Below are 20,813 nucleotides of genomic sequence, written 5' to 3' on the forward strand. Positions count from 1 at the left end.
AGCAGCTAATTCATATTTTAATCAGTTTTGTGAGAGAATTCTGCAAGTTTAGTTAATTATGGCTCTGACTCCTCATCTTTTCTTCTCCAGTCCTGATGAAGAGTCTCAGCCTGAAATGTCGACTATACTCTTTTCCATAGATGCTGCCTAGCCTGCTCACCTCCTCCAGCATTTTGTGTGTGTTGCTTTAATAATAAGGATGTGGTTTTGAAGTTGGTAAGGATATTTTTTTTGACAGGCTCATAAACCGCTGTGCCGTCAGAGTTTAGAATTCATTTCTGAAGTCCTCTGTAAGAATTGTCTCTTTCCCATGAGCGCTCCAACATTCCAAACCCTTCAGCTCCTTTGAATGTTGCTATAAGCTTTTAAATCTCTCCTGAATTCCTGTTTCTGACACCATTAACAGTGATGGACCAGGCACCAGAAAGGGCACTTGCTTTTATTTTATTTCCTCAAATTTATTAACAACTCTGCAATTCTTATTGTTTCTGGAAGATGTCTGTATGAACACCATCATCACTTTCAGACTGGTTGTACGGCTTACCTCTGCAACTTTTGCTGGGGCGATGGTTCCTTCATATGGACACCCAACTGCACAAGACACATACCTGTGGTTGAAGCAGAAGTAAGTGCTTTGGTTTACTTCCCTTTTTGAAAACAAAAAATAAATATTTTAGAAATCTAGAGATTAGAATCATAGATTCTTGGGAATCAACCTTTCAGCCCAACCAGTCTGCATCGATCGTCGACCATGCATTTATACACTGTCGATACTTTTCACTGCCTCAATAAAGCAGTCAGCATAATAAAAGACCCCTCTGACCTCGGACATTCTCACTTCTCCCTTCTCCCAGTGGGCAGAAGGTACAAAAGCCTGAAAGCAGGTACACCAGGTTTAATGATCAATTCAACCACATTCAATGATCATTTCATCCTGGTAGTGGTGTACATTCCACCTCAGGCCAATGTCAGGCAGGCACTGGAGCAGCTGAGCAACATCATCAACAGACACAAAACTGCACACCTTGATGCCTTCCATATCACTGAGGGAGATTTCAACCACTATTATATCACCTGCAGTACCCGAGGAGCCAACAGACTTAGCAACTGTTATATATCACCATCAAGAATGCTTACTGCATCATCCCAGGCCCATACTTTGGAAACTCCCATCATATAAGGAGAGACTAAAGACCACGGTCCCAGTGGTGAGGACCATGAAGGTATGGTCAAGGAAGATGGAGGAGTGCTTACAGGACTGCTTTGAGTCAATGGACTGGACAATGATCAGAGACTCACCTTCAAACTTGAATGAATATGCCTTAGTTGTCACCCACTTCAACAAGATTTGTGAGGGTGTGTATATGCTTTTGAGAACATACTAAATATACCAAAACCAAAAGCCATAGATAAACCAGGAGATTCATAGTCTGCTGAAGTCTAGTTCTATGGCATCCAACACTGGTACAACCTATGGAAGGGTATTTTAAGAGTGAAGAAACAATTCCCATTAAGATTAGACAGATAATTGGTTTCACATCAGCTCTGACAGGGTTTACAGGCCATTACTTCCTACAAAGTGAAACCTAACGTTATGAATGGCTGTAATACTTCACTCCCAGCTGAGCTCAACGTTTTTTATGCATGCTTTAAAAGGGAAAATAAAGCTACACCTGTGTGAATCTCTTCAACATCCGGTGACCCTGCGATCTCTGTCTCGGAGGCTGGCATCAGGACATCTTTCAAGAGGGTAAACCCTCATAATGTATCAGGTCCTGATAGTGTACCTGGTAGAGCTCTCACAATCTGTGCCAACCAACTGGGAGGAGTGTTCAAGGATATCTTCAATCTCTTACTGCTACGGTTGAAGATTCCCCCGCTTCAAAAAGGCGACATGTGCCCAAGAAGAGCTGTCTAACTATCACCCAGTGGCACTCACATCTACGGTAATGAAGTGCTTTGAGAGATTGGTCATGACTAGAATCAACTCTTTCCTAAGCAAGGACCTGAACCTGCTGCATTTCACATATTGCCACAATATATCTATAGCACAGATGCAATTTCACTGGCTCTCCACTGACCTTGGATCATCTGGACAATAATAATAACTTCATCAGGCTGTCATTTATTGACTACAGCTCAGCATTCAACACAATTATACCCTCAGTTGTAATCAACAAGCTCCAAAACATGCACTTCTGTACCTTCCTGTTCAAATGGATCCTTGACTTTCTCACCAGGAGACAGATCAGAAATAACATCTCCTCCTTGCTGACAATCAATACTGGCACACCTCAAGGATGCATGCTTAGCACACTGTTCTAATCTCTCTACCTCCACATTTGTGTGGCTAGGCACAGCTCAAGTTGCCGATGACACAATTATTGTTGGCAGAATTTCAGATGGTGGCAAGGTGTACAGGAGCAAAGTAGATCATCAGCTGATTGAGTGGTGTCACCGCAACAACTTTACACTCAACAATACTGAGACCAAAGAATTCATTGTGGACTTCAAAGAAGAGAGTTGAGGAAGCACTCATCAAAGGATCAGAAATGGAAAGGGTCAGCAGTTTCAAGTTCCTGGGTGTCAGCATCTCTGAGAATCTATCCTGGGCCCAATATATTGATGCAATTACAGTGAAGACACAATAGCAGCCATATTTCATTAGGAGTTTTAGGAGAACCAGTATGTCACCAAAGACACTTGCTAATTTCTATGGATGCATCGTGGAGAGCATGTTAACTGTCTAGTATGGAGAAGCAACTGCTCAGGATCAGAAAAAGCTGCAGAAAGTTGAAAACTCAGCCATCTCCTTCATGCACACAAGCTTTCCCAGCATTGAGGACATCTTGAAAAGGCATTGCCTCATAACATGATCCTCTGTACTTTCGGATCAAGAAAGATCTCCAACCACACACTACTCCTTCAGTGTCATCAAAAGGACATGGCCACAATTAACATGAGAAAACATTAGAGATAGAATGGACACATGATGAGAAGTAAGGCCAACTCCATCATCAAGATAGGACTTCACTGGACCCAAGGGTGAAGAAATACAGGAGACCAAAGACAACTTGGCCCTGTAGAGTTAGAAATGAGGACTCAGAGCTATACCTGGGGCACAATAGAGAAGATGGCCAAGGGCAGACAGAAACAGGGGACCTTCATTGCTGCCCTACATTTCAGTGGCATAATGGGCAGTAAGTAATTAAGTCAAAAAGCCTTATCCATCATTAAGGATCCTCATCACCTAGGACATGCCCTCTTCTCATTGCTACAATCAAGGAAGAGGTACTAGAGCCTGAAGATATTTCAGGAATGTTTCAGGAAGATGTTTCCCTTCCACCATCAGATTTCTGTGTAGACGATAAGCCCATGGCCTTTCACATTGTGAGAGGTGGAAATGGGTAAGATCGGCCATCAGGGCTCTGCTGAAGCTGTAGAGACCAATCCCCAGTAAAGTGGTTGCAATGGATTGCAAAAAGATTGATGAACTCCAACCACACCATAGACTTCAGAGAACAATGGAGACAGGAGGTCATCGAGGGCCTCTGCTCCACTGGGCACTAAGGGCCCAAGTAAATAAGTAATAAACCCATGTATTTCCACCCTCTTTTTGCACTAATTATTTAATTTATTTTTTTATATATAATTCCTATTGTAATTTATAGTTTTATTACTATGTATTGCAATGTATTGTTGCCACAAAATAACAAATTTCACAACATATGCCAGTGATATTAAACCTGATTCTGATTTTGATCTGATTCTGAATATTTCAGATTGATTATCCTTCATCAGAATAGTTTCAACATTTCCCAGAAGGACAAGCTAGCAACAACCTAGCTTTGAGATGTGTCCTGACATGCTGATTACTTCTAGTATATTCCAGGTTATCCTCCATAAAGCATGTGTGTGGAACCAGACACAATAAATTTAAACCTTCAATTTATATCCTAAATAATTAATCCTATGTAAGATAAACAGTCTGGATTATGATGAGTATTAGAATTCCCTCTTTGCTATGAAAATCAAAGTTGGACGTATTATCGTCCACATGAATGCAATGAAAAACTTCCAGCAGCGTCACAGTTGCATCGCATCAGATAAACAGCATTCTCAAGAGAAACAAAAGTTATACGTAAATCATTCACAATTTTTGCAAGTAGTTATGGTGTTGCTATACTGAGGCAGCGATTAGGGTTGTATGGCTTGCTCCAAGAATCGAATGGTTGGAAGGAAGTAGCTGCTCTTGAGCCTGGTGGTTGTGGTGCGGAACTTTAGGGTAGGTAATCACATTTATTTGTTCACAGTCCAGATGCGGTTTGCATTTAAATCGTAAGAAACATGCTTTTTACAACTGAAACCCAGCAACTGTTTAAATTGTATAATTTACAGAAATATTTCCATGTATTTCTATTTTGTTTATGTTTGTCTACATTACATTATGGAAAGTTCCTCAGCTAAATCTAAACTATTACCTAATTGCAAATAAAAACTCTCAGTTGATAAAAGTTCATGCATTAGTTTGGTCATTGGTATAAAAAGCTACCTCCTCAGTAAAACAGCTGACTAGAACTCTTCTCTGTTACAGTGATTATATTTTTAAAGTTTAATGAGATACTCTGAATATTTTTAAATGACATTATCAACTTTAAGGCGACTAAGCAAGAATAAAGACAACAAGGTGCTTGTATTGTATTTTGGGAGCACTTGCAATTGGAATCATAGAGTCATATAACACAGAAGCTTGGCCCTGTGGCCCAACGGATCCATGCCAGCCAAGATTCCCACCTAGTCTCGTCTCAGTTGCTTACATTTGGCCCATCTTTACATACCTGTCTAAGTTTTTATTGAGTGTTGTTAATGTACCTGCTTCAGCCACTTCCTCTGAAAATGTTGCCCTTCATGGTCCTATTAAATCTCTCCCTTCTTATCTTAAACCCATGTTCTCTAGTTCGTGATTTACCAAACCCGAGAAAAAAGATTGAGTACATTCACCCCATTTATGCCACTCATAATTTTATTCTGCTCCTATTGCCCCTCATTCCCCTACCCTCCAATGAAAGAAGCCCCAACCTAATCAACCTCTCTTCATGACTCTGTCCCTCAAGTCCTGGCATCATCCCTGTAAATCATCGCTGCACTTGTACCAGTTTAATGACACCTTTCCTACAGCAGTGACCTAAACAAACACAACATTCCACAAATATGGAGCAAAGGAGGATGAGAGATGACTTGATAATAAGAGGCATAAATCAAGTGGATAACTACAGACTTTTTCCCCAGGGTGGAAATGGCTAATACAGGAGGGCATAATTTTAAGGCAATGGGAGGCTAGTATAGGGGATCTTAACAACGTTTTTAACAAAGAAATTGGTTGGTGCAAGGCATGTTCTGCTGGGGTGGTGAAAGAGGTAGATACGTGAGAAATATTTAAGAGATTCTTAGGTAGGAAAATGGATGAAAGAAAAACAGAGCACTCAGTGGGAGGGAAATGTTATATTGATCTTGTAATAGGTTAAATACCATGGGCCTGTATTGTGCTGTAATGTTCTATATTATATGCTTTATGTTCTCTGCATTGGTCTCTAACAACTGCAGTAAAACATCCTAACTTCTAAACTGAATGCCCTAACAGCGGCAATTAGGACAAAGGTGATGAGAAATGTCTTTAACCAGAGGGTGGTGAATCTGTGGAATTCATTGCCACAGATGGCTGTGGAGGCCCAGGCTTCAAGTGTATTTAAAGCAGAAGATGACAGGCTCTTGATTCGTCAGGGCTTCAAAGGTTATGGCGAGAAGGCAGGAGAATGGGGTTGAGAGGATAACAAAACTGCCATGACAGAATAGAGGAGCAGACTTGATGGGCCTAATGGCCTAATCCTGCTCCTATGTCTTAAGATGGAAAAAAAAATGGAGGGCTATGTAGGAGGGAAGGGTTAAATTGATCTTATAGTAGGTTGAAAGTTCAGCACATCATCATGGTACAAAGAGCCTGTAGTGTGCTGTAATGTAATCAAAGTCTCTAACAACTGCAACATAACATCCTAACCTTTACACTCAATACCCTAACTGATTAAGGTCAGATACCACATGCTTTCACCACTTCCCTGTCACCTGTGATGTCACTTTCAGGGAAGCGTATATTGTACTACTAGGTCCCTCTGCTCTGAAGGGATCCACCCTAACACCCCGATTATGTCCCGTGATGATTAGCAAGTGGTGTAGTGGGCAGGATTATGTGGCTCTGGACTGACCTCTATGACCACCTGAAGGCCGACCAATAGACAACCCCTCAGGAGGGTATCATACTCAACTGGAACGATCGTGCTATTACTACTGTCACAGCACAGCTTTTATAAGCTGATAATAAATGAGCTTATTTACAACGCCATGTCTCTAAAAATCCCTCTCACCAGTGAAAAGATAATAACTATGAATCTCATGGTTATTATTTAGTAATTAATCTATCAAAAGCTGACTGGCGGTGTAACGGCATCAGCACCGGGCTTCGAGCTGAAAGGTCCCAAGTTCGAATCCATCCGGCTCCTTGCATGCTTTTCCTCTATGCTGAGCTGAGCATCGAGCTAGCAACATAACAAAGTCAAATGATACAGAAACAGCAAAAATGTGCGCCACAAGGCATGAAAAGGAACAACAACAATACCAACAATAATCTATCCAGGTATACAGTTTAAATGCTGACATATCCCATAGATGGCAGACCAGTTTCATGCCTGTAGACTCAAACTTCACAATTATGGAACATAGCCCTTCGCCCATGATGTTGTGCTGATCTATATACGCCTATTCCACAATCAATCTAAACTTTCCCTCCTACACAGCCCATAACCCTCCTCCACTTTTATTTCATCTATGTGACTCTAGTGCATCTGCTTCTATCACCATCCCCGGCAGTACATTCCAAATATCCATCACTCTCTGTGTAAGAAACTGACAACTCTCCTAAACTTTCCTTCATTCATCTTAAAAAAAGTCCTCTGCTATTAGCTTTTGCCACCCTGGGAATAAGCCACTGGCTGCCCACTTTATGTATGCTTTTTATAATCGTATACACCTCTGTCAAGTGCTGCTCATCCCCCTTCACACATAGCTCACTCAATTTTTCCTCATAAGACATTTTCCTTAATATAAGCAGCATCCTGGAAAATCTCTGCACTCTTTCTAAAGCTTGCACATTCTTCCTATAATGATGATTCCAGAAGTGAACATTTAGTAACTCTTCCCAAAATATCTCTTCAAGGATTTGCAATTACTCACAGTAGTCATCCATGGGATAACAGTGTGTGTCAGTGACAAAATGAACTATAGTTACCTCTACCCATTCCCCCTGACAAAACAGCTCTTTAACCTGTGCTGCCGAGAAGGAGCAGGGCACAAGCTACATGGAACATCACATCTCCAGCTTTTCTCTGAGCTGCACACCAGACTTGGAAGTTGCCTCTGGGCCTAAATCCAGGATCTCTTTACCCAACAGTGCTAAGGGTAGCTTCACCAACTGTACTTCAATTTCCCTCATCACCACCTCTTTGGTCAAGAAAGCACAGCAAGGGGGGACATCACGTGATGACGTAGGATCGAGACATGGAAATCCAGCTCTCCCGTAAAAAAAACAGTAAAATAATGTTTAAGTGAAGAAAAGTTAGTAAATACTTTTTAAAAATTACTTATAAACTACTCAGGATTGTCTTAAGATATGTCTCCTAAACAGAAGCAGAAGAAAGCTACTACTTTGAAGACAACACAAGTTGGAAAAGAATCAAGGCTGGCCGCCATGAAAGAGCCTCGGGCTCAAATGCATTTTACCTCCGGCGATACAGAACAGGAAACTGCGGCATCATCAATCGTTTCCAAAAAAAAAGAGCAACAGGAATTGCGCGTGCGTGAAGGAAGGGGCATGCGCAAACACGAGCAGCCCAAACTGCAGTTATGATCAGAACGGAAAGTGAAAGTGAATATGAGGTGGAATCAGATTCTTTGGATAAATCAGACGAAGATGAAGAGACAAAGAGGAGCAACAAGAAGAGGTTGGAGGTGATATTGGAGACATAAAAAAATCTTTGGTGCAAATAATGCATGAATTAAAAGCATTATAAGTAATAAAACATATTTAAATATGAAGATTATGTTTGATAAAATGATGAAAAGACAGGACAAAATGGACAAGAAAATTAAAAACTTGGAAGAAATAACGGGAGACACCATTGATAGAGTGAATAAAATGGAAGATAATATTTCTGCCTGGACATCAGAAAGAAAATGGTTGTTGGAAAAAGTGGATGTACTTGAAAATTTTAGCAGACAAAATAATATTAAGATTGTTGGACTTAAAGAAGGTATAGAGGGAGAGGATCCAATAAATTTTTTTCAAAAATGGATTCCGGAAATTTTGGAAATGGAAGAAGGAACCCAGTTAATTGAAATTGAAAGGGCTCACAGAGCCTTAATACCAAGACCTCAAGTTGATCAAAACCCACGATCAAAATGCTTAAGATATCAAGATGAAGAAAAGATCCTGAAGGCAGCCGCCCAACATGCCAGAAAGAGAAACGGGCCATTGATGATAGAAAGGAAAACAGTTCTTTTCTATCCTGATATAAGTTATGACCTTTTTGAAGAGAAAGAAGGAATTTAACCTAGCGAGAAAAGTTTTATGGGAAAAGGGTTATAAATTTATATTGCGCCACCCGACAACCCTGATAATTTTTTTGGTTGACGGAAAAAGAAGATCTTTTACTGATTATCGGGATGCGGAAGAATTTGCACAAGAACTCCTAAATATTCGTTAACCACAGCCAAAGATTTAAAAGTGAAACCGATTAAAGATGAAGACAGGGACAGTGAATGGAATTGATGGATGTTTAAGGACAGAAAAATATTTAAATATATTCTTAATTATATGATACAGGGGAGAAAGGTAAAAATTTGAGAAATATTAATTGAGAGTAGTGATATTATTTTTTATACTTTATGTTATGGGGGAGCTGGGGGAACTTCGGATCGATTACTACAGGATTCATGTGTGTAATCATGGCAATTGCCCTGACCTGTACAACGGAGGGGGGTAATGTGTTTTTTTATTCACAACATCAGTAGGGGGGTATTTTGTTATTTTTTCTTTATAATCTATTTTTCTTTAATTTTTCTTTCTTTGCCTGGACAATCGGGGGGGGGGGGGGAAGACACATAGCAACACGGAGAATTTTTAAAAGATTCCACAAGGTACTACGAAAGTTGAAAAGTTCGGTATTACTATAGACTGGAGTAACCCTGTTAAAAATAATGACTAATTCACTGAATTTTTAAAGTTTTAATGTTAATGGACTTAATGGACCGGTGAAAAGAAAAAGAATTTTAACATACATTAAGAAAATGAAAATAGATATAGCTTTTAGCTGCATTCCATTTGAAAAAAAATACTTATAATTTAAGAGATAAATATGAAATATTTCTGAAAATTTGGAACCCTTATTTACAAAAGATAGGATTAAATATATAGGTGCTCCGAAGATGAAATTATTGGTTATTTTTGGTGAAAGAAATAAATATATATACTAAAGCTATTATGAACTCCATGGAGCATGTGGGGATCTTCCGATATCCAGGCATTCTTTCTTTCTTTCTTTCTTTTTTTTTCTCTTTCTGCAGGGATATGTTAGGGGGAGAGGTTAAAGGGAGGGGGGAAGGGTTGATATTTTTTTTCCTTCTGTAACCATTTGAAAATTCAATTAAAAAAATTTACTAAAAAAAATTTAAAAATTTAAAAAAAGAAAGCACGGCAAGATCTCCACTTCCTGGGAAGATTGAGGTGAGTGAAGCTCTCCCCACTATTTTAACCAATTTTTGCAGGAGAGTGGCCTGACCATCAGATATGGGAATTGCAAGGCATCTGACTGCATCCCTACAAAGGACTGCGAAGACTACTGAGCGGATTATTGAGGCATTCTTCCACCCAACCAAGATACTTAACAGGAGTGGGGCACACACAGGGCCCTTAGTATTGTCAAAGATCTCTCCCACCTGTCCAGCAATCTCTTTGACCACCCACCCCCCACACCATCAAGTAGGAGGTACCATAGCATTAGGATAAGAACTGTTAGGATGGGAAACAGCTTCTCCCCCCCCCCCCCCACCCCCCAGGCCACAAGACTACTGAATCTCTGCCTTCATCCAGCTCTCACCATGTACGAACACCAGCAGCGTTACACTGGTTAGTTTTTGACTTGTTGTGTATATGCAACTTGCTGTTTGCTAACTTATTGTGGTAATATTACTTTATGTATTACGTGGGTGAGTTATATGTACCATGTTGTGCAGTTTTGTTCAGAGGAACATTGTTTCGTTTGGCAGTATACATGTGGATGGTTGAATGACAATTAAATGAACTTGAACCTGATATAGGAAGGTTCTCACCACCTTCACAAAGACAATAAGTGTTGGCCTGGCCAGCAAGATCACACTCCAAAATTAAATAAGTCAATGCAGTCAAAGATGCAATTACATCATGATTACAAATGGCTATGTCCCTCCTATATACCGCAAGGAGAGCATCTGATTGGTTGCATCATCTTGTGGTATGGAGGCTCCACTGCACAAGTTCAAGAGAGGCTGCAGAGGGTTGTAAACTCAGCCAGCTCCATCACAGACTCCCTACCATCAAGGAAATCTGCAAGAAGTGATGCCTTAAGAAAAAGGGATCCATCATTAATGGCCCTCACCATCCAGGACATGCCTCTTCTCATTACTCTCATAATAAGTACAGGAGGCTGAAGACCCACAATCAATCATTTAAGATCAGATTTCTAAATGGTCCACAAACTCATCAACACTACCTCACTGTTTCACTTTTGCATTATTTATTTTTTATTGTAACTTATATAGTCATTTTTATGTCTTGCTATCACAAAACAATAAATATCATGAAACATTAGTGATAACAAACCAGATTCTGATAGATAACAAAACATGAACAACTTTTAACTACATAAACCCCAATATTGGATTATGCCTTGAATATTTTATTTAAAGTCAGCCGGAAGATATAAAATACTCAAAATATGTTCCTTAATATTCCATTCATATAATTCCATTTATAAGATTCCAAAATTAAAATGGAAAGAAACATTTTTTTTATAAATGACAAACATAATTATCAAAAATGTGTACCCTTCCTGGGAGGTCAAGTTGAGCTCTGTTTATTTAATGTCTTCCTGGTAATTGGCTGCAATGTTTATTTAACATGCTTTATTAGCACAAGCATTTGTTTAAATACTTGCTGTCAGATTACAAATTGTGTCATGGAGGACTGATAAGATATTTCCAGAGAGACAAAACAACGTAAACATCTACCACATATTAACAAACTAGTTGCAGAGACTCCAGCAAGATTGACAAAGTTGAATAACTGCATAGCTAGGAGGATTCAACAGCTCCTTGGCCAACAATTGAGAGCAGATGTTCTCCATCACCTTTTGCTCTTCAATACTTTTATCAAACCTATTGAACAGTGGAAGCCCTAGATAGAGTGGATATGGAGGGCATGTTTCATTTAGTGTAAGAGTCTAGGATCAGAGAGCACAGCCTCAGAATAGAGGGACATCAATTCAGATCAGAGACAAGGAGGAATTTCTTCAGCCGAGGGGTGGTAATTCTGTGGAATTCATTACCACAGATAGCTGTGCAGGCCAAGTCGTTGGGAGGGTGATAGGTTCTTGACCAGTAAGGGCATCAAAGGGTACAGGGAAAAGGCAGGAGAATAGGGTTGAGAGGGACAATTAATCAGCAAAGGTGGAATGATGGAGCAGACACAATGGGCCAAACGGTTTAAAGCTGCTCCTATGTCTAATGGCCTTACGGTCTTTTGGTCAGACCACTAAGCTCCCAAAGTTTACTACACTCTTCCTTTGATCTGCATCTGATGTACCTACATTGTTTAGGATTTGGTCTTACAGGTGTCATTTGATAAGCTGCTAACTTCTTTGCCAGTTGGCTGTTTGTTTGTCTTTGTGTGTAGATTTTCATTGATTCTATTGTGCTTCTTTGTATCTATGTGAATGCCCACAGGAAAATGAGTATCATGGTAGTATATAGTAACATTTGCGTACTTTGATAACAAATTTATCCGGCACTTTTTTTTCCCCTTGCATTTTTTTTTTGAGGAATAGATAACATGCCTAGAGCGCTAGTTCTTTGCTCTGGGTGTCAGAAGTGGGAATCCTGGGAATCTTCCAGTCTCCCAGATGGCCACATCTGCACCAGGTGCACCGAGATGCAGCTCCTGAGAGATGGTGTTAGAGATCTGGAGCTGCGGCTTGATGACCTACAGCTAAGTAGGGAAAATAAGCAGGAGATAGATAAGAGCTACAGGGAGTTAGTCACCCCGAGGCTACAGGAGTTAGGTAAGTGGGTGACTGTCAGGAAAGAGATGGGAAGAGCTCAGATAGTAGCGAGCACCCCTGTGACCTGGCCATCCCCCTCAGTAATCGTTATCTCATTTTGGATGCTGTTGAGGGGGCTGACCTGACAGAGGAAGGTGACAGCAATCGTGTCTCTGGCACTGAGCCTGGATCCATGGTGCAGAAAGGAAAGAAGAAGATAAGGAATGTGGTAGTCATAGGGGATTCCATAGTGAGGAGGTTCTGTCAGCCTGATAGAGATACCCGCATGGTGTGTTGCCTCCCAGGTGCCAGGGTATGGGATGTCTCAGATTGGGAGCAGAGTATTCTGAAGAAAAGTAACACACATAAAATGCAGTAAGAACTCAGCAGGTCAAGCAGCATCTAAGGAGATAAATAAACAGCTGATGTTTCAGGCCAAGACCCTTCATCAGGACTGGAACTTCTTCTCCCTTCCTTTCCAGACCTGATGAAGAGCTCAGCCTGAAATATCGACTGTTTGTTCCTCTCCATAGATGCTACCTGACCTGCTCAGTTCCTCCAGCATTTTGTAAGAACTGCAGACATTAAAACTGCACTACAGAATCAGGTTTACTGCCGCATGTCATGAAATTTGTTGTTTAGCAGCAGCAGTATAGTGCAATACATAAATAGTACAATTAATTATAATAAGAATGTATATAAACAATCACAAACTGCTACACTGCCATGTGGCACCATAGCAATGCAACTCAGGGCATCAGAATGCAGAGTTCAATTCTGGCATCACTGTAAGGAGTTTGTACATTCTCCTCGTGACTGCATGGATATCCTCCAGGTGCTCCAGTTTAGAACGGAGGTGAGGCGGAATTTCTATAGCCAGAGGATGGCGAATCTATGGATTCCATTGCCACAAGTGCCTGGGGAGGCCAGGTTATTAGACATACTTAAGGCAAAGGTTGATAGTCTGGGCATGAAAGGTTACAGGGAGAAGGCAGAAGAATGGAGCTGAGAGGGATGAAACAGTGGAGCTGACTCGATGAGCCAATTGGCCTAATTCTGCTCCTACGTCTTAAGATCTTATAGTCTAAATTACAGGTTAAGTCAGTAATAATGAAGGTAAATGCAAAGTTAACTTTGAGAGGACTGGAACAAAAAAACCGGATGTACTACTGAGGCTTCATAAGGTGTTGGTCAGTATATATTGAATAGGAATATATTGAGCAGTTTTGGGCTACAGTTTTTGATTTGATAAGTTCCCAAGAATGATCCCAAGCTTGGCACGTGAGGAGAATTTGAAGTCTCTGGGCCTGTACATGATGGAGTTCAGAAGGGTGAAGTGGAATCCCATTGATACCTACCAGATACAGAAAGCTTGGATAGAGTTGACTTGGAGTAGATGCTTTTATTAATAAGAGGGTCTAGGACCAGAGGGCAAAGCCTTAGAATAAAGGGATGCCCCTTTAAAACTGAGGAGGATTTTTTTTTAGGCCAAGGGTGCTGAATCTGTGGAATTCATTGCCAAAGAACTGTGGAGGCCAAGACATTGAGTGTATTTATGGTAGAGATTGATAGGTCTTGATTGTTAAGGAAGCTAGGATTACAGGGAAGAGGCAGGAGAATGGGGTTGAAAATAAAATCAGCCATGATTGAATGGTGGAGCAAGCTCGATTTTGAATGGCCTAATTGTGCTCCTATTGTCTTATGGACCAAATCTTTGAACCTAAATGTCAAGTGTCAGGAGAGCTGCCCAAGCCTGCTTGTACTGGACGTTTATCCCCCTGCACTAGCGGATCATGTCCTCTATTTCATCACAGACCACAGGTAGCCTGCTCTGGCCCTCCCCTGTCCAGCCATCTACAGTGTCATTACCACACTGTTACTGAACGTCACAGCAGTACCGTAACAGTGTCAATTCTAAAGCTCAAGTCCCAGAAGCGATTGTTCAAGGCCAAAATCGCTAACTTTGCTTTTTTGCTGTTTGCTCATCTTTGAACCACACTTACCATTGTTTCCTTTAAGTGAATTATCAATACTCCAAAATTGTTAGAACTATCAACAGCCCATGATACAAAACCCTGAAAGCATTTACCACAAGGCTCAAGGATAGCTTCTATCGTACTGTTATAAGACTATTGAAAAACCCAATGGACTCTTGATATTACAATCTACCACATTATGACCTTGTACCTTAAAGTCAGTCTGCACTGCACTTACCCTGAAACTCTATAACACGGTGTTCTCCATTCAGTTATCACTTTTTCCTTCTGCTACCTCAATACAGATTGCATTGATCTAATGGCTGCCGTTCAAAACAGTTACACCAACCAGATAGATAAAACACAAAGCAGTACAGCATAGCACAGAGCCATTGGCCCACTACATTGCACCAACCTTCTTATCTTCTCCAAGATCAATTTAACCCTTCCCTCCCACCTAGCCCTCCATTTGCTTAAGAATCTCTTAAATGTTCCTAATGTATCCACCTCTACCATCATTCCCAACAGCACATTCCATGCACTTACCACTCTGTGTATAAAAACCTACCTCTGACATCCCTCAGAACTTTTGAACTCAATCCCCCCTCCCCAACCCTACCCCCGAGAAATGGCCAACATTCCATACACCTTTTTAACCTCTCTATCAACTTGCATGGTAACTTTCAGGGATTTATAGATCTGGGCCCCAAGATCCCTCTGTTCCTCCACACTCCAAGAACCTTGCCATTAACACTGTAATCTGCCTTCAAAGTCGGTCTTCAAAAATGAATCACTTAGCACGTTTCCAGATTAAATTCCGTCTGCTTTTTCTCAGCCCAGCTCCTCATCCTATCAATGTTCCATCGTAACCTATGACAACCTTCTACACTATCCACCACACCTCCAACTATCACGTCATCTGCAAACTTACTAACCTACTCTTCCACTTCCTCATCCAAATCACATAAAAATCACAAAGAGCAGTAGCCTCAGAACAGATGTCAATAGGTACTTGATGGACATGATAGGCTGAAGGTCTGATGTGATTCTATGACCCTATGGCACACAGTCAATGCCAAAGAAAACATGATGTACCTACCCTCGTACAGGAATGTTGCCTTTCTTTGCAGCTCCGATCACCTCCTCAAATCGCTGCATGCTCTCCTCAATGGAACAATTCATGTTCATCCGACTGAATGTTTCCGAGGCTGCTCCGAAGACAGCCACCTCTTTTGCCCCTGCTTCAATCTGAAATAAAACCATCATTGCCATTTCACCGAATAAGTTGCAAGGAACACAAAGTCGTTTCAAGGTCCAGTTTACAGGTTTCCCCCACTATCTGAAAGTAGAGCATTCCTATGAAACGTTTTGTAATCTGAAATGGCGTAAAGCGAAGAAGCAATTACCATTAATTTTTTGGGTAAAATTTTTGAGCGTTCCCAGACCCAAAAAATAACCTACCAAATCATACCTAGTTGCATATAAAACCTAAAATAACACTAACATATAGTAAAAGCAGGAATGATATGATAAATACACAGCCTATATAAAGTAGAAACAATATATGTACAGTGTACCAGAATCAGGAAGACAGTGAGCACACTGGAAGGTTCACACATTTTTCTATCATACAGTTCTTTGTAAGCACGCAAAACATCCTGCAAACCTGCCCTAAACCTATGTGCCCTTTCAAAATTAAACTCATACTTTTCTGCAATCATTGCAGAACTGTCAATCGTAGTGAAAATCTCACACAGTTCAAAGCCATGGCGGCTTCATGCTGAGAAGCTGAGTGTTTGTTTTGCTGAGAGCTAAACAAATGCTGATTGCTATTTTCGCTTTTCGCCACTTGCTGCTCGGGGTGCACGCTGCCTCTATAACAGCTCGCTAAAAAACAATCGCTGAATGCTATTTTCACTTTTCGCCTTTTTTCATAAAAGTGAAAATCCTCTTCGGATTTCTTTGTTAGCGAAAGCAGGTACTAATATAGGTGTTTCGTAAAAACGAAGTGGCGTAAAACGAACTTTCGTAAAGCAGGGGATACCTGTATTGTCATTCAGCCATACAAAGTAACCAGGTGACTACCGAATATCAATTTTTTATTGTTAAAGTGCACTGAAGTATTCACCTTGGATTTTTTTGTAATTTATTTTTTTTATTGAAGTTCATCATCAAACAAACATTTCCATAAGATGTATTTCAGACATTGTACCTATATATCATATAATCATATATATCACAAATCTCCACAAAGTATTTATCTGAGGTATACACTCATAGAAAAGAGTAGAAAGAAAAAACAAGCAAATGGAAAGAACTATGTACAAGTAGGGAGTGATCTTTTTTTTTACTACAGATTCATTCATTTGTGAGAATAAAATCAGGCCTATGAGGCATTATGTAGTTAAACCATTTTTCCCAGTATGAATCAAATTGTTCCAAATTGGATAAAATTCTCTTACGTTTGATTGGATTTAATAGCCCATTGACATTAAAAGAAATGAATTTTACCTTGTCCTTAGCCATCTGTATTTATCTGTCAATGTACCATTGAAATTAGAATAAAACTTAATCCATCTACTCCCTTAACAAATAAGAACCAAGAAACGCAAATAACAACAAAAATGGCAATGAATGTGTGATTCCAAGGCTGAGGTCTCTAGTAGATGACCCTGTGTTGAGCTAGAGGAAATGTCTAGCTGTGGGGGATAACCCCTCCTACTTGTGAGTTGAGGGCCCCCAATTTCTCGAGATAGGTATATCATCGTGTATTTTTGCTTCCGTTTAGCTTCTCAACATTTTTAAAGTTAGCCAAACCTTATGACTCTTCTGAAGGGGGTGAGGACTGTCTTTGGGAAACTCCCGGTCTCTTCCTGATATTTTTCTCGGCCTCCTCCCATCTCCTGCCTTCTCGATTCTCGCACTATTTCCCAAGCGGAACAGGATAATTCCTCAATCAGGCTTTCCCTCGTTTTGATAACGCTGACGGGCAACCCTCTGGCCTTCATGTCTGTAGTCGCCTCTTCCACCGTCTGGTATAACCACGTCCCGTTGCCATAAAACACTCTAAGTTTAGCAGGGTACGGAGTTTGAAATCTAATCTTGTTTTGCTTTAGTACTCGCTTTACTTCAGGGTATTCTTTGCGCTTCTGCAGGACCGCGGGGGGGGGGGGGTAATCTTGGTCAAAATATATTAATTTATCATTGTAAAACACTCTCTTCTTACCCCAGGCCCTTTGTAGAATCTGCGCCTTGGTGCTATACCACAGGAATTTTATTATTATTGAGCGTGGCTTTCTATCCCGGGTAGGTTTCGGAACGAACGCACAGTGGGCTCTCTCGACTTCCAGCTCCATAACCGAGGGAAGATCCAGTGCATCCCACAGTAACTTTTTGACAAACTCCGTCATAGACGAGCTCTCCGCTCCTTCGGGAACATTGTAGATTCTGATATTTTTCCGTCGTGATCTTCCCTCCAGATCAAGCAGTTTACCTTCTTGGTAATGTATGATTTTTATTGTCTTGCTCAGTATCCATTCCATGTTTTGAATGTGATCTTCCACCTTCTCAATTCGAGTCTCTGCCACTGCTAATTATTGATTAATGCTGGTGAGCTCTGCCTTAATATCATGGAGCTGCTGCTTTATATCTTTCTGGACCTCCATTATTTCTTTCAGGATTTCGAAGATATTTGCCACTTCGCCTGAACAATGCCCAGCAGCCGCCTCGCTTGCACGCAATCGGGTCGCAGAGCCGCTCACTGCACTCCTCTCGGATGTAGGCTCCGCAGTGTCGCTTTTTTTATTTCCATTTCTTCTCCCCATTCTTGCCCCTCTTTTCAGTTCAAATATTTTTCCAAAAATATTATATTTGATGGGATAACGGGGCTTAATATGCATTTTTCTGGAGGAGTTTGTGACTTAAGCTGCCATTCTTGACGAAGATGTCACCGGAACCGTATTCACTTCGGTAATGCTAAAATAGTTGCCTGTGCCTTTAAAAGAAAACGGTGATGTCATTTTGCATGGGTAGAGTAGCACGAAGAGATGCCACGTTCTAGAAAGGACAACATTTGAATGCTTTTCCCAGGTTTGGTGAAGAAAGGTGAATAATATTTGATAACATCCGTGTAAATTCATTTATACTTGTTTGTAAATCTAGAATATTAGTAACTTGACGTGTTTTACATGTGGATGCAATAGACAGTAGGTGCAGGAGTAGGGCATTTGGCCCTTCCAGCCAGCACCGCCATTCAATGTGATCATGGCTGATCATCCACAATCAGTACCCTGTTCCTGCCTTCTCCCCATATCCCTTGACTCCGCTATCTTTAAGAGCTCTATCTAACTCTTTCTTGAAAGTATCCAGAGAATTGGCCTCCAGTACCTTCTGAGGTAGAACATTCCACAGATCCACAACTCTCTGGGTGAAAAAGTTTTTCCTCAACTCTGTTCTAAATGGCCTACCCCTTATTCGTATACTGTGGCCTCTGGTTCTGGACTCCCCCAACAGGTTCCTGCCTCTAGCGTGTCCAATCCCTTAATAATCTTATATGTTTCAATCAAATCCCCGCTCATCCTTTTAAATTCCAATGTACATAAGCCCAGTCACTCCAATCTTTCAACATGACAGTCCTGCCATCCTGGGAATCAACCTCGTGAACCTACGCTGCACTCCCTCAATAGCAAGAATGTCCTTCCTCAAACTTGGAGACCAAAACTGAACACAATACCCCAGGTGTGGTCTCACCAGGGCCCCGTACAAATGCAGTAAGACCTCTTTGCTCCTATACTCAACTCCCCTTGTTACGAAGGCCAATATGCCATTAGCTTTCTTCACTGCCTACTGTACCTGCATGCTTAGTTTGTGACTGATGTGCAAGAACACCTAGATCTCGTTGTCCTTCCCCTTTTCCTAACTTGACACCATTCAGATAGTAATCTGCCTTCCTGTTTTTGCCACCAAAGTGGATAACCTCACATTTATCCACATTAAACTGCATCTGCCATGCATCTGCTCACTCACCCAACCTGTACAAGTCACCCTGCATTCTCCTAACATCCTGCTCATATCTCACACTGCCACCCAGCTCTGTGTCATCTGTAAATTTGCTAATGTTACTTTTAATCCCTTCATCTAAATCATTAATGTATATTGTAAATATCTGCAGTCCCAGCACCGAGCCTTTCGGTACCCCACTAGTCACTGCCTGCCATTCTGAAAAGGACCCGTTAATCCCTACTCTTTGCTTCCTGTCTGCCAACCAATTTTCTATCCATGTGAGTACCCTACTCCCAATACCATGTTTTGCCCACTAATCTATGTGGGACCTTGTCAAAGGCTTTCTGAAAGTCCAGGTACACTACATCCACTGGCTCTCCCTTGTCCATTTTCATAGTTACATCCTCAAAAAAAAATTAGTCAAGCATGATTTCCCCTTTGTAAATCCATACTGATTCGGACTGATCCTGTTACTGCTATCCAAATGTGCTGTTATTTCATCTTTTATAATTGACTCCAGCATCTTCCCCACCACTGATGTCAGGCTAACTGGTCTATAATTCCCTGTTTTCTCTCTCCCTCCTTGCTTGAAAAGTGGGATAACATTAGCTATCCTCTAATCCTCAGGAACTGATCCTGAATCTATAGAACATTGGAAAATGATTACAAATGCATCCACGATTTCTAGAGCCACCTCCTTAAGTACCCTGGGATGCAAACTATCAGGACCTGGGGGTTTATCAGCCTTCAGTCCCATCAGTCTACCCAACACCATTTTCTGCTTAATGTGAATTTCCTTCAGTTCCTCCGTTACCCTAGGTCAGGGGTCGGCAACCCGCGGCTCCGGAGCCGCATGCGTCTCTTTCATTTCTGTGCTGCGGCTCCCTGTGGCTTTGGAAAATAAATGATGAGTATTTAATTAAAAAGTATTTTATGTTAGTTTTTGAAATGTAATTCTAAATTTGAAGATTATGGTGATCTTGTACAATCTAAATAAAACATGTTTTTGTCGCTATTAATATACGTCAACACTGCCAATGCCTGACACCAGCCAGTGCGCGATTTCTTTAATTTTTCGATCTAACTATGGAGAACTCTAAAAAAAGAAAAGTGACTGAAGAAAACAGAATGTTTAATGATACGTGGGCAGATTCATTTGCTTTCACTGCTGACGAGACTGGTTTAGCGGTATGCTTAATATGCAATGAGAAACTAGCAAACAACAAAAAGTCAAATGTCGCAGGACATTTCCAGAATAAACTCGCAGCCTTTGCTCAAAAATATCCAGTTGGAGATGAGACAAAAAAAGGAGTTTCGGAACTGATGCGGAAGGTTGATCTGAGCAAAAATCATTTCAAGAAGTGGATGAAGTCTGGAAAATCAACTACATATGCTAGTTTTGGTGCCGCTCAGGAAATAGTCAGGCACGGGAAGC

General features: G+C 40.9%; 1 protein-coding gene across 5 annotated transcripts in view; it reads right to left on the bottom strand.

Annotated features, from left to right (window-relative positions):
* hmgcll1 (3-hydroxymethyl-3-methylglutaryl-CoA lyase-like 1) overlaps positions 1 to 20,813 on the bottom strand; it is a 114,838-nt gene that overhangs the window by 60,436 nt on the left and 33,589 nt on the right. For all 5 annotated transcript variants that reach the window (XR_009514358.1, XR_009514359.1, XR_009514360.1 and 2 more), the window contains exons 5-6: positions 15,477 to 15,625; positions 545 to 608 (exon numbers count right to left, since the gene is read on the bottom strand). Coding sequence is in view for 2 of the 5 variants with exons in the window: in XM_059982089.1 (XP_059838072.1) it covers positions 545 to 608; positions 15,477 to 15,625 (213 nt within the window). In the remaining 3 variants the exon portion in view is untranslated. The remainder of the gene's footprint in view (positions 1 to 544; positions 609 to 15,476; positions 15,626 to 20,813) is intronic.

Source organism: Hypanus sabinus, chromosome 10 (assembly GCF_030144855.1).
Source record: "Hypanus sabinus isolate sHypSab1 chromosome 10, sHypSab1.hap1, whole genome shotgun sequence".
In the NCBI taxonomy this organism is placed as follows: domain Eukaryota; kingdom Metazoa; phylum Chordata; class Chondrichthyes; order Myliobatiformes; family Dasyatidae; genus Hypanus; species Hypanus sabinus.